Below are 14,581 nucleotides of genomic sequence, written 5' to 3' on the forward strand. Positions count from 1 at the left end.
TCAGCATGTGGCCTTGGAGCCCTCAGCTTTATCATTGTGAAGTCACCTCTTTAACACCAAACACTTCATCTAGGCACCACTGGGCACAAAATCAGGGATGACCTGGCTTAGTTTCTCTCTTGCCAAGGTTCCCATGTTATTTTGTTAAGCTTTTCACTTCTGATATTTCTTTCGAATAGAGCCCCAAAGCTGATATTTTTATAAAGTCTAAATTTTAGTGGCTAGACTGACTTCTAGAAACAAGGGGCCATCAGGAGATGTACCTGGCATGAAGGTAATTCCTCATCTTAAGGACAGTGTGCTTTGCCAACCTTGGATTTTGTGAGCCACTCCTTAGCTTTACTGTGGGATAAACTTCTGAAAAGTGTTTTCACGTGGTTCCTCCTGATCCAGGAAAACCCTGACACCTGTGTTTAAAATACCTAGAACAACATCACCAAACACACATCGCTGCACATACATCTAAGCAACACACTCTGTCACAGGCTCTGGGGCATCTGTGTCAGGGGCTCCATCAGAACAGATTAGGGTCAGGCTCAGGGCCTCTCTGACAAGAGCCTATTACAGCAGCTGAAGGCCCAGGAGCTCTGTGTCAGGACAGTGCAGTGCTGATTTCTCTGTTTCTTAAGCACTGCTGTCTTGAGAAGAAAACTCCTGGCACTCCTTTAGGGGAAGCAGCCTGCTCTCCACGTGCCTGTGCAGGGTACACGGATGCCCACCATGACCAAGAGGTAGAAACCTGGTGCAGGCCATGAATGAGGAAGAACAGCTTAGCTTTACTCCCACATGTGCTCTTACCTTCCCCTTCCTGAAGTGCCTTCTGATCCCCAACAGCCTCAGGCACCAGCTTCCCATAGGAGTGCTTTTCACTAGCAGCAAACTTGGCTGTGTCGAAGTAAACAGACCCATTTGAAGCATAACTGGAAACAAGAGGAAAAGAGGTCTCAGCCACACACAAAGCACTGGAGAGAGCATGAAAGGCTAGGAACTGCCAAGGCCTGAGGCCACCAATCCTCTGCTCTCTGCAGTTGGTCAGAAGCCAGTTTCATGGGCCCAGTAAGAACAACAGGGATGCCTCCTAAGGCAGGGGGCCCTACCAGACCTTCTGCCTGGTGTATTATCCCTTTGATTACATCCACTCAACAGCACAACAATGGCATAACTTCATGTGACACATCTCTTCTGTCTGCATTGTACTATGTAATTCTGTCATGACGCTATGTCTCTACTGTATTTCAGCACAGAGGAATGTCTTCTCTGACCCAGCTTGCCACCTGGCTAGACCAGTGTCTCCTGCTGCCCTGCAGCCATTGGTCATGTGGGGTGAAATGGCACTGTCACTTCAGAGGCAGCTGCAGCAGATGCTGTGCATAGAGTCCTCTCTTCTCTAGCCCGAGCAGCCAGCAAGCAGAGAAGAGACTTGAGACCAGATCCAGTGATGCAGTCAGCGGGTGCACACCAGGATCCCATCCATAACTCCCTGTGAAGACTCCTCTGAAAAGGCTAACTTGAGTGACATGGGGAAGTTTGCAGCTGTCAGACATGCTAAAGCAGTAGCAGTGAGCTGGGTAATGTCTACACTAAAACCACAGCCAAGCAACAGGAGACACACTCTTAAAATGTCTAAATGGTTCCAATGTCTTGAGGGGCCCTGCAGTGTCCAAGCTCACTATCATGGCCCCAACTGACACGGTCATGTCTGTCAAGCTTCCAAACAGATATTCGGGCAGGTCTTCCTGATAACACCTAGGGGAGGCCACTGGGCCACTTAGAAGGATTCTCATTGCTCAGCTAGCATGATGCCCACCACACTGGCTGGTTTAGTGGGAAAAGAAACACACGGTAGACAGAAAAGCCTGGCTCCTCCCTGTCGGCAGGAAGAGGAGGCTGAGGACAGCTGAGCACAGGCTGCTGGGCAGTCATGAAGACTGGAACAGAGCTTCCAAAGAATGGCTGCTGGGTGCTAGTTTGTGGCCAGTTCTGCCTCTCCAGCCTGCTTCCTGACTCAATTAGCAAAGTGGCACTTCCCCAGTTAAATGCTTGTGACAACGGCATACTATGTATGTATGAAGCAAGGGTTTCATCTGTAAGGTAATGCAAGTTCTTGCAGGGGAGCTAGAGTGAAGAGGAGTTAGGTCAGGTGCTGGGCCAGGAGGTGAGAAGGTGTGGCTCCCGTACCCAGACTCTCTCCCCATGGAGCTGTGTGGCCTGGCACAGAAGGAGAGGTTTCTCATGCTCACCCATAACCATTGTCCACAATCTTCTGGACGAAGTTCACAATTTCTGGCACATACTCACTGACACGGGTCAGGACATCAGGAGGGAGAACCTGTGGGGACAGAGTCTCAGCACTTTCTCCTGACAAGTGTGAAAACTTCAGCCTTTGCTAAGCACACTCCTTGAAAAGCACATGACTGTTGGAACTGCCTGCAAAGAAGTGGCGTCCCTGCTACTTAGGACACTGTGGCAGAAGGATCGCATGTTTATGGCCTGCAGGGATATTCCATAGAAACCCTGTTTTAAAATAAAAGATAAGGGACAGAAATGTTTCAGCAGGAAAAGAGACACAAGGTAGACAAGAGACCTAGTCCCTCCCTGTCTGGGTCAGGGGAGGTGGCTGACACCTGAGCACGGCTGCTGCACAGTCATGAAGACAATGACCCTGAGTTTCTGACTCCTTTTGAAGAAAGTCCTAAATGCCAGTCATGAGAACAATACACATGAAAACACAAAAACAAGGAGAAGCATCTTCTCGCCCCTCATTTAAGTTCAAGGCTTAGTCAACCACTCACTGAGCTTGCAAAATGAAGATACTGTGGACCACAGGCTTTGTGTCTTTACCAAAATAGGAACTTGGACCACAGGTCTTGGCCCGAGAAAGCGATGACCAGGCAATACAAAACACTCACATTCAGGGCTTCCATGTCTTTGTGGAACTCTTCTTCCCAGAACTTGGGCAGTTTGGAGAAAATCGAGTTGTCAGTCACCTCACTACCACCTGTGGAATCCAGCCAGTCAGAGAGCATGTCCTTTGCTTCCTCCAGCAACACCTAAGAGAAAAGATACCCATACATGGGTGAGATGCCAGCAGCTAATCAATGCCCTGAGGTTACAAGCAGTCTTGCAGAACAGCATCCATGAGTTGCCATCTCCCACTGTTGGTGTGAAACATGTCCCAACTGTGCTCTTGCTGGGTGAGAAAATGCCTGTCCTCACCGTCCCAGGAAGAATGTTTTGAGCAAGTTACCTTCAGCAGTGCAGGCAGGGCTGTAAGGCCACACGGGCATTCTGTACTCCATCACAGGAGCACAAAGCCAGGAGCAAGGAGCAAAGGACAACATGCAGATGACCTGGCACAGCAAGGGCACCGGGGAGGTCACAAGGTCCGGCACACTGGCAGGAAAGGATGCAGGAAGGAAGCTCCCAGGCCAGCACTGCTCTCAGTGTTCCGGGAAGTAACAAGGCAGATCTTTCCAGGGCACTCACATTCTTCCCCACATGAAGGGGTAGTGGATACAGAAAAGGCAAAAGGAAGCTGAGTTGGTGGCTCATACCTTTACTTGAAGCACTTGGGAGGCTGAGGCAGGAGGACTACTATGAATCTGGGGCCAGTCTGGGCTATAAATAAGGAAGCCAGGTGTGGTGGCATGCCTTTAATCTTAGCACCTGGAAGGCAGAGGTAGAGGCTGAGGCCAGCCTGGTCTACACAGTGAGTTCTAGACAGCCCAGATTACATCGAGAGGCCTTATCTCAAAAGAGAAAAGAGTAGTGACCGAGTTTACAGATAAGTACTGAGTGTCATGTCTGGATAAATGGAACCTTTAGATGACAGGCAACAGTGACCCACAGATGCCATGGAGATAGCCTGGGTAAGTGTGAACAGAGGAATAAACGAAACTTTGAGATACAGTCTACTAACCACTACACACTCCAGAGACAGGGCAGGGTGGCTGGAGAGGAGTGGTGACTGGGACTTGAGGTCACCTAAAATGGAATGTGACCAGAAGGGTAGAACAGAGCTGGGCCTCTAACAAGAATTCCAGAGGGAGGAAGGGAAGCCACAGGAATCCAGGAGAATGCCCAAGGACTTTTCAGAACTCAGGTGACAGCCTCAGACTGGCAGCACAGCATACCTGGTCATCTTATGAGATAGCAAGAAGCCACAAGAGAGTATTTAGAAGGAGCTAGGCAGAAGAAAGAGACGATGATTTACAGGACAGCATCCTGTCCTTAGCTACTGCCAACATTGGGAGCTGGCAGTAAGCAGGGCAGCCCAGGGGCTTGGAGAAAAGTGTACCCAAGCAGCACATCCTGCAAACCACCCCTGAGACCTCACTGGAATGGACGCCAACAGCTGGACTTCCCACTCTCAACAGTGCTTCTCAAAACTGCCAAAGAGAGAAGACCCAGAGCCTAGGGACATCCCATCCAGGTGGAACTAGTAGGAACTGTCTTGTCCAGGGGAGCTGGCTCCACGGGCACCCAATCCCTAGGAAAGTGGGTACCATCAAAATCTAGTCCATTCAAAGGTCATGGCACCAAAACCATAGTATAGCCTGATCTATACGGAGAGTGTCCTTGGGAACTCTGGAAAGGTATAGGCTACAGAGCCCAGCCAGCATCCACCAGCAAGGGGGTGAGATGGGAGTACCGTAATCCTGCACTCTTTTTAAAAAAGATTTTTATTCATGTGTATTCATATGTGTCTGCCATGTGAGTGTGAGTATAAATAGAGGCTAAAGAGGACAATAGATCCTTTGAAACTAGAGTTACAGGTCGTTTGAATCACTCACTCTTAACTACTGAGTTGTCTCCCAAGCCCAGAAACCTGAATTTAACAGCTACAGGTGACAGGACTAATGGCTGTTCAGGAAATGCTGGGTAGAGAATGGAAGTCATAAAAGTGCATCTGACCTCAGCGAGAAGAGATTGGGGTGAAAGGGCAGAGGGCTGAGACACATAACGGAAGCTTTAAAAGCAAGAGACTACAGCATGCAGTTGGGAGCTGTGAAGGAGCTGAATTCTGACTTGGGGTTACTTGGACAAGAGGGGGAGCATGTACTTTAGGCCATTCATTCAGTTACAACATGCAGCACTACTTCAGAGGTGAGCAGTCTGATATGTGCTGGGTGACAACTCCCACTCAGCACTGCTTCAAACTCAAGCTGGGAAAGGACAGGCATGTACGACTGGATTGCTTCAGAGAAGGAGCCCACGAGGCAGCAACCAGAAGCCGAAAGACACTACAGCACTGGACTTCACACCTGCAGTACCAGCACTCAGGAAGCCAAGGAATGGGAAGAAAGGCTAGCCTGGCTACACTGATTGCAAGGTGGCCTGCCCGAGGTCACTCAGCAAACAGAGAACAGAAGGCTGGATTTCAACAGCTGCCCTAGAAGCAGGCCACTGACTAGAGAGGTAGGCTGGCCTTCAAGTCCATGCTGGCCATTCAGAGCAGGGGCCAGTGGGCTGGAGTACTTCTAGGGACTAAGTTGCCTTCAACATGACAGGAGATGAAATATCTCAGAAAAAAACTAACCTTAAACTTGAAACCCCTAATCAGACGACCTCCAAATCTATAAATTCAGAAGAGAAAAAGACTGGATTTTAGCTCCAATGCCTGCGGTGAGGACACGCAGGGAGTGTAGAAAACGCTGTGCCACTCACACAGCAGGTGTGGGGTAGAAACAAAAGCACAGGCTCTTCTTAGCTCTAAGGGAACATGAGGTCCTGACAGCAGACAGCTCATGGAGCCATGTGGGCAGCAAAGCCAGCAATGTGACAGGTGAGCCTGGAGGGACTCGATAGGATCAACTCCCAGAGGGCCAGTCACCATGCTTTACCAGGTTCTCATGGTTGATACCTGTGGCACATGAGGACAAGAGGCCTTTCTGAAGTACAGAAGGCCTGCTTGCCCAACTGCCCAGGGCTTCATGTTCCCCAGAAGCTGCAGACTCAACGCTGATACTGTGTGAGAAAGTGAGGCTCATAGGTGTTTAGGTCACTACCTTTCAGTGAATGGATTAGTGTGCACTATGTAAGAGCCAGAGGTGACCTCCCCACATGCCCTCTCTTCCCAATCTGCCCTCTGACAGTAGATGATGGAGAATCCCTTGATCCTTAACGTCTCAGCTTCAGGAACTATAAGGAATACATCTCTATAATTTTTAGTTTACCAAGACTCAAATGTTCTGGTATAGTCACTCTCCATGACCTATGAGACTGACTTCAGGAAAGCTATTTAACCAATGAGGAACCTGCCAGAGCTTCAATAGAGCAAAGAATACTGGAGAAGGGAATGGCCAACCCTGGCCAGCTCTAATCAGCTTGTTCCAGACAAGCAGGGAAACCGAGGACCACTTGTGAGGGTCATAGTGTAGGCCGTGATGTCAGTGTCTATCACAGCAGAGGCCCCAGGGCTGCCTCTCAGCGTTGACAGGCTGTGAAGAGAGGAGGTGGAGCCTAGCAGAAGTAAGTCAGGCCACCAGGGTGGGTCCTTCCCATCTCCGATTTCCAACAGCCACAAAAGGAGCAGCATCCTCCATCCCTCTTTCTGCCATGCTCTGCAGTCTCACCCCAGGACAATGCATCGGGGCCAACAAAGGCCCCAAACCCCTGAGGCTGACCCAATAGGACACTTCTCCTTCTAAGTTGGCTGCCTCAGAAAGAAAAGAAAGAAAGAAAGAGAGAGAGAGAGAGAGAGAGAGAGAGAGAGAGAGAGAGAGAGAGAGAGANTTCTAAGTTGGCTGCCTCAGAAAGAAAAGAAAGAGAGAGAGAGAGAGAGAGAGAGAGAGAGAGAGAGAGAGAAAGAGAGAGAGAGAGGGAGGGAGGGAGGGAGGGAGAAAAAGAAAGAAAGAGAGAAAAGAAGAGGAAGAGAAGAAAAGAAAGCAACCTACTCAGCGTGAGCCGGTGAGAGGGCTCAGCAGATAAGGGCACTTGTGACCAAGGTTGACAGCTGAGTTTAATCACTGGGACCCACATGGTGGAAGGAAAGAATCAACTCCTGCAAGTTGTTCTCTGACCTCCTCATTCATGTAGTGGTATGTGCTCCTACCCTGACAAATGAATAAAAATATAATTTAAAAAAAATCACTCAATGAATCGGTATAGCAGTGTGGTGGTTAGGAGGAGGATGTCCCCACAGGTACAAATATTTGAAGACTTGGTCCCTGATAGTGGTGCTATTTGGGGCGGTGGTAGAACTTTGCTGGCAGAAGTACATCAGTGGGGTTGGGCTTTGATAGTCTATAGCCTTCCCCATCTCCTGTTGGCTCGCTCAGCTTCCTGCTCGGCTGCCTGCTGCCATGCTTCCCCCATCATTATGGACTCTTTCTGGAACCATGAGCCACCCCCTGAAACTCCTTCTTCCTTAACTTGCCTTTGGTCCTGGAGTTTTTTTGTTTTTTGTTTTTTGGGTTTTTTTGGGGTTTTCGAGACAGGGTTTCTCTGTATAGCCTTGGCTGTCCTGGAACTCACTCTGTAGACCAGGCTGGCCTCGAACTCAGAAATCCTCCTGCCTCTGCCTCCCGAGTGCTGGGATTAAAGGCGTGCGCCACCATGCCGGGCGGCCCTGGAGTTTTATCACAGGAACAGATACAGATCTGCTACAAGTAGCAGTAAGCAAATGAGGATCAACAGTTTTTAAACTGTTCCTTCAAGTAGCTCCAAAACAGTCATGAAAAGGTGCTTGACAACACATGCCATCAATGAATACTAATTAAAACCTACCACAGTCAGGCACAGTGGCAGGCACCTTTAATCCTTGTGCTCAGGAGACAGAGACAGGGGGAATCACTATGAATCCAAGGCCAGCCTGGTCTACATGAATTCCAGGCCAGCCTGAGATAAAAGAAAGACCCTGTCTCAAAAGAAAAGAAAAGAAAAGAAAAGAAAAGAAAAGAAAAGAAAAGAAAAGAAAAGAAAAGAAAAGAAAAGAAAAGAAAAGAAAAGAAAAGAAAAGAAAGCCAGGACAGGGGCTGGAGAGCTAGCTCAGAAGTTAGGAGCACTTGATGTTCAGCCATGGCAACTGCACTTGGATCCTAGTGCACACAACCACCTATGACTGCAGATCCAGAGGATCTGACTCCCTCTTCTGACCTCTGCACACACATGCACACACCAAACAAATAAATAAACCCAACCCATTACCAAAAGCCCCACACTGATGATAGTGACAGAGTCTTCAGGACTCTGTTGATGGCACCTCAGTGGGGACTCCTTTAAGGCCTGTGAAGTGCAGAACAGTGCAGTAACTTTAGAAAACAGTTGGCAGCTTAGTAAGAAATAAGCATTCGTTTGCCATATGATCTGGCAATTACAGTCATTATTTACCCAAAAGAGCTGAAAACTTATGTCCACACAAAGCCCACACACAGCTGTCTATAGCAGATTTATTCATAACTGCCAGCCCTGAAAGCAGGATACCCTTCAGATAAAAAATGGGTCTTATCTAGACAATGGGATATAGAGTATTAGCCAGTGCTAAAAAGACAGGCACTATCAGGCCATGGAAAGGAATGGTGGAAACGTAAACCATGCATTTCTATGAGAAGCAGTGGCACTATAAAATAATTACAGAGGCCTGGTTCCTTACACAAAGCCTCTAAGTTGTTGGAATTTCCTGGGTGAAGGAGAATCTATTGTTCCATAAGGGGACAGCCTTGGTTGGAATGGGTCTGCTCATCAAGAGAGTTCCAGCTGCCAAGGTTACAAAGGGAAAGGACAGAGGCTAAGCTGATCACCAATGGCCATCAACAGTCTAATCAAACTGGTGTCACAAAGGCTCACAAGAACCCACTGTGGTAGTCACATGTATAATGCCAGCATTTAGGAAGCTGAGGCAGGAGGATAATCAGTTTGAAGCCAGATTAGACTGTGAAAAGACCCTATCTCAATAAACAAATGAAACCAACACAAAACAGTCAAAGGACATGGTTGGGAAGCCCTGGATAGCTGAAGCTTGCTATCACTGCTGGGATTAAGGGTGCCTGCCACTGTGCCTGGCTCTGCTGTGTTTTAATTTGGATTTCACTGAAGACATGTGTTGGGTATGTAGGAATGGTGACCTGGAAGGACCTTGTCCTCTTCATACTTTACTAGTCATGTATCTTAGTTGTTTTCTTGAGTTCTGTGCGTGGTCCTGGCAAGTTGACTGAAGCTGCTGAGCAGGACTGAAGGAACCCTGGAGTCAGTGTTGACAAGTTAGGTGACAGCAATTAATCGTGGTTGGCAACTGAAGTTGCAAGGCCTTCATCTCACAGGCTGAGGCCATCTTCACTGAGTGTCAGAACAGAGTGAACTGCAGGTGTCTCTGGAGGACTAGGGGTGGGGGTGTGTGATATAGAAGCGAGGGGCAGGAGACCTCTCACCTTTTAATGTGAAATAGAAATGTTCTTCTACCTTGCCTGGTAGCACAGACCTACAATCATGACGACATTCAAGGCTAGTGTGAGTAATACAAGGAGACTCAGTCCCCAAAAAAGGGAGGAGAAAAAGCTGGTGTTAGCTAACAGGGTGCTTACCCAGCATGGGCAAAGCTCTGGGTTTCAGTCCCAGCAATGGGAAGAAGGGAGGGAAAGACAGGGAGGGAATGAGGAGATTTGGTTAGAACAGGAGGAGAGACAGATGATCCAGCATCACAGAGGCCCACCCTCTCAGTGACTTTAAACTACTGTGTCAATAGGCTGAATTGTCTGACAAACAAACAGAATCCCAACAATAGCTGAGGGAGACATGTTTCGTGAAATATTAAAAAGGCATCCCATGCTAGCGCAGGCTATGCTCTGGTAACAAGGTTTCCCTGCCCCCAAGGTCCCCATGGTCCCCATGCAGCAATGGCCCAACTCGAGGTTCTCATACTGTGGACTCTGCTCCCATTCCCTGCCATAGCCCCGCTGTGGTTAGCTGTCACAAATCCCAGTTACCTGGTATAATCAAAACCCTAGAGGCTTGCAATTTATCAGATTTATATCTGATAAATTCTCAACCCACAAAACATCCACACAATGAACTCAGAGCAAATTATATTGATATATGCTGCCCACCTAGATTGAACAAATTGCCTTGAATTAATCCATCCCTTCTATGATATTCATAACTACCTGTGGCTATTTAAAGCCACGAGGATCTGGTTTATCCTTCTCCTCCTCCTCCATTTTTGTTCCTTCTTCCTGTGTGTCCCTATCTATACTGTCTATAAAACTCTCAGCCTGTCTTCTTTATCCATTGCCCAATCACAGGCTCTAGCCTTATTTTGTGCCTGCTCTCACCTGCATATAGATAGCAATCCACAGAGACACACCAAAAAGAATCCTGCACCAGTAACTGGGGAATACAGAATCTTCTCCAGCATGAGTCCCCAACCTGACACCAGAACTCGGCCTCCTGCTCAGATGTACAGGACAGACACACTCTACCAGGTAAAATAAGTCTCACCCAAGTAGCAACCAAGTTGACGTGAAAAGTACAGTCCACTTGGAAATAGAAACAGACTTTACAAAAGGGTAGAAAGGTTATCAAAAGCGGCTCCAAGCACATGCTATCAGAGTCAGCAAACAAGGCTGGGAATGATGGACGGTGTGTGCCTTTAATCCCAGCACTCCTCCAATCTCAAGACTTGAAGGCAGAGGCTGGCAGACCTCCATCACTTTGGGTCAATCTGGTCTACACAGTGAGTTTCAGGATAGCCTGAGCTACATAGTGAGAGCTTGTCTCCAAAACAAACAAACAAACAAATGCCACCTGCCCCTCCCCCCAATTAAACCAGAAAATGAGAGCCACCTATTAAGGAGTAAGAGAAAACAGAGCAAACCTCAAGAAAGAATGTAGGCCAGGACTGGAGAGTGGCTTGGTGGTTAAGAGCACTGGCTGCTCTGCCAGAGTACCTGGGCTCAGTTCCAAGCACCCACTTGGCAGCCCGTGACAGCCTGTAACTCCAGTTCCAGGAGATCCAACACCCTATTTTGAACTCCATAGACTCCTGTTCGCTTATAAACTCACCTAGGTAGGCATGCACACACATACACATAAAAATAATAACAATAAATCTTGAAAAAAAGAAATGAATGAAGGAAAGAAGCAACCAAGACTGGGCAAGGGCTAAAGGTGGACAGATCTGGAGGCTCAACAGACCAAGCAGGTTGGTCTGAAATGTTCCATGTGCCACAGGACACCAAAGTCCACTTCCTCTCAGACTGGCAGCAGGTGCCCCTGCTGGACTAGACAGCATAACTGACAGACGTCCACATAGAAGACATGCAGATGTGCCCTGGCCCTGTAGACCCTGGGAAAGGAGGGCATCCCTACCCAAGGGACAACAGAAGTCTCACTCAGCCACGCAGCCAGCAATGGGCAGAACTTCAGAGATCATAAAACTTTACAGTCTTTGAAAGAAAACACAGGAGAACAGCGGGGCAGATTTCTTGACAAATTAATGTTTACTGCCAAAGAAGGAAAGAGTTGGGAATGTGGAGTGGGCCTGTAGGCAGGACATGGAGATCACGAGTTCCAGGCCACAGAGTTTTGGGGCTAGCTTGGGTATACAGTGAGACCTCGGACTCCAACCACAGACAAGAACAGGGATAAATGGGTGAAAACTAAGGCTCTCTGTTCACTGAAAGGCAGCGACAGGATGGCTGTAAGACAGGAATGTTAGCAATGCCAGTAAGTGAGAAGCTGAAGCGGGTAGAGATGGGAGAATGCTTACAAACAAACCACTCAGAAAAAAGCCAACAACCAAGCCGGGCGTGGTGGCGCACGCCTTTAATCCCAGCACTCGGGAGGCAGAGGCAGGCGGATTTCTGAGTTCGAGGCCAGCCTGATCTACAAAGTGAGTTCCAGGACAGCCAGGGTTATACAGAGAGAAACCCTGTCTCAAAAAAACCCACATAATAAATAAATAAATAAAGCCAACGACCCAGGGGAAGGGGCAGGACAGGTGTCCAAACAACCACACATCATAAGAGGCAGCAGAATGCCAGGAGATTTGGGGATAGGTATTCATGTCACAGGTGTCACCCCCAACATTCACTTGACTGACAAAGGAAGGAAGGGGATGACAGGGAGCCAGGTGAAGGTGACTATGATGAGTGTGGTCACTGGCTGATCTCACGGCACTGATGTAAGAAGGAACAAGGCTGCTACAGTGGAGGGAGCTTGGGGAGCTGAAATGTTCCTTCTGAGTAGCTGGTGCCTAGCCCTGTTGCAGACCACGGGCATGGACCCGATTCAGAGGGGTGTGGAATCCTGCAGCATCTGCCTGTTCTCAACATGGGTGACACCTGTGTCACCGTGACCAAACTCAGACAACAATACAATGCCGCATTGAGTCCCCTAGTCCTTCAGAGAAACTAGGGATGTATGGTGAGTGTTGGGGACTCCGAAGAGTCACCCAAATACATGAGTGTTACAACACCCAGCAGCAATTCCATGTTAGAATATGGCCTAAAGAAACTCCTAGAAACTTGCACCACAGATGTCACACCACAGCTCTCACACATGGATGTAGTAGCACTTGCAGTTGGGAAATGCAAACATAGGCCACAGGTGGGACTGCCTCCCAGTCACAGGGACAGCTATCACCAAAGGGATTGGTCAAATGCTGGTGACACTTCGCTAATGTGCTGTGTCAGCAGAATACCATGATGTAAACAGAATGCAGAAGGAAGAATCAACGTGGGATCCTGCAATCCCACTTCTGACATATGCCAAGAGCTTGTAAAAGCAGAGTCTCGAACCGAGATTTGTATACCATGCTCTCAGCACTGCAACAGCAAACAGCAGAACAACATAAATAGACACAGACTTGGGAGTGGACAGCCAGGGTCCACCACACAATGGAAGGACACTTGCCTTACATAGGACAGAAATGCTGGCCTACATTGCAACATGGATGAACCCGGAAGACACTGTGCTGAGAGATGCCAACCACAAGAATTAAAACTGCACTTGCTCAAGGTCCCTAACCATCAGACACACAGAAGGCAGGATATGGTGCCGGGGTCGAGGCAACCAGTGGCTCATGTGGTGAGCTTGTTGGTCGCCTCAGAAGCATTAGAGGATCTTCCCAGAGGAATGGCAATGACCTCATGTGAACCCATCTCAAAAATACTGAGGGAAAGTGAGCTGAGGGAAAGAACATGGCCCTCAAGGTTATCTGCATGGACTCATGGACTTATCCTAACACCAAACTGTCTTATAAGAACATAAAAGAGAGAAAACTGAACAGAAAAAGTCAGCAAAGATAGAATGGTCAGCTCGAGTGGGGGCCCAAGGTCAGGGCAAGGTGGGACCCAATCTATACCACTGAAGCCCAAACCTCTCCCAAGTACACCTTCATTCTGCTTGATGACCTACAGCTGTGACCCTTGTGTCTGGTTGCTAGAGCTAAGAGTGGCCAGCAGGGGGTGCTAGCCGGAAGGGGAAGGACAGAGCAGGAAGATGTCCTCACTTTTATCTCAAGGAGGTTTTCTTAGGAGTGGGAGAGTTGGCAAAAGGGAGGGACAGCCCCAGCTGCACCACAACCATGACTTGCTTCTCACTTCACCTTCAATTGCTGGCTCTGTTTCTGCTACCAAGAAACGTAGGGGAAGAGCCAGTGGGTAACTGCAGAAAACAGAGGGCTGCTCCCCTGCATTCCAAGTAGAAGTGGGAGGAAGAAGCATGGGGAAAGGCAGCTGCGATATGGGTTCTCAGGTAAGCCAAGTTCAAGTCCAGTGGTGCTGAGCTTCCATGTCTGCAGAATGGGACTAGAGTCTGGGGTCCCAGATGGGATGGGACAGCGATTAAACATGGAAAAAGGGAGTCACAGGTCTGGGTCACCTTGAGTGTGGATCAATCTTGTGCACAATGAGACGTTTCATACAAATGGGCTGTCCAGGACCTGCCAGAGCTCACCTGTACTTTGCTGTCTACTTCTTCTCCAGAGAGGCTGGAATGCATAGCCTGTTCCAGTGGTTCTGTGGCAAGCTTCACAGAGTTCTGGATCCGCTCCAACATCTGCCTCTTGTCGGGATCTGTTGTCTCACTTAACTTGACTGAAAATGGCTACAACCATAAGAACACATCAAACACATCAGGCATGAGCAGAACCCTGCATCCTAAACTCAAGGCATTAGAATACTGTGTTCCCCACTGTGTTTAGCTCCTACTTCAGGCAAATCTGCTACCTTTCCTCATGTGTGGTTAGGCAGGATGCTTAAGCTTATTGAGCAACTTGCCCCATGCAAAATAGGTATAACAGTACATCCAGCAAAACCCAACATCTGGAGGTCACCTTCGTGTCAAAAGTGCCCCATTCCACGAGTTCCCAATCCTGTCAGACCAAAGACAGCTATGCTCTAACTTCAGGCCTAATTTCTTCCCAGGGACAATGCCATGAGTAACAATCCCAGATTGTTACTGTAGTTGCTAAGGGTGGTGTGTGACAGGAAGCAGACGGATCTAGTCTCACCATAAGTGTGATGGTTTAAAAGAGAACTGTCTCCTGTAGGCTCTAGTATTTAAGTACTTGGTCCCAAGGTGGTGGTGCTGTCTCTGGGGAGGCTTGGAGGATGCAGGCTTTGGGATCTTTTTTTTTTTTTTT

The 14,581-nt window shown here is 48.4% G+C and overlaps 1 protein-coding gene across 2 annotated transcripts in view; it reads right to left on the reverse strand.

Moving 5' to 3' along the window:
• The window catches only part of Cars (cysteinyl-tRNA synthetase), a 45,518-nt gene that overhangs the window by 15,537 nt on the left and 15,400 nt on the right, over positions 1 to 14,581 (reverse strand). For both annotated transcript variants that reach the window (XM_029544909.1, XM_021195472.2), the window contains 4 exons: positions 13,894 to 14,043; positions 2,910 to 3,050; positions 2,241 to 2,329; positions 799 to 920 (listed from right to left, as the gene is read on the reverse strand). In XM_029544909.1, the coding sequence (XP_029400769.1) occupies positions 799 to 920; positions 2,241 to 2,329; positions 2,910 to 3,050; positions 13,894 to 14,043 (502 nt within the window). The remainder of the gene's footprint in view (positions 1 to 798; positions 921 to 2,240; positions 2,330 to 2,909; positions 3,051 to 13,893; positions 14,044 to 14,581) is intronic.

This window comes from Mus pahari, chromosome 1 (assembly GCF_900095145.1).
Source record: "Mus pahari chromosome 1, PAHARI_EIJ_v1.1, whole genome shotgun sequence".
Taxonomy (NCBI): Eukaryota; Metazoa; Chordata; class Mammalia; order Rodentia; family Muridae; genus Mus; species Mus pahari.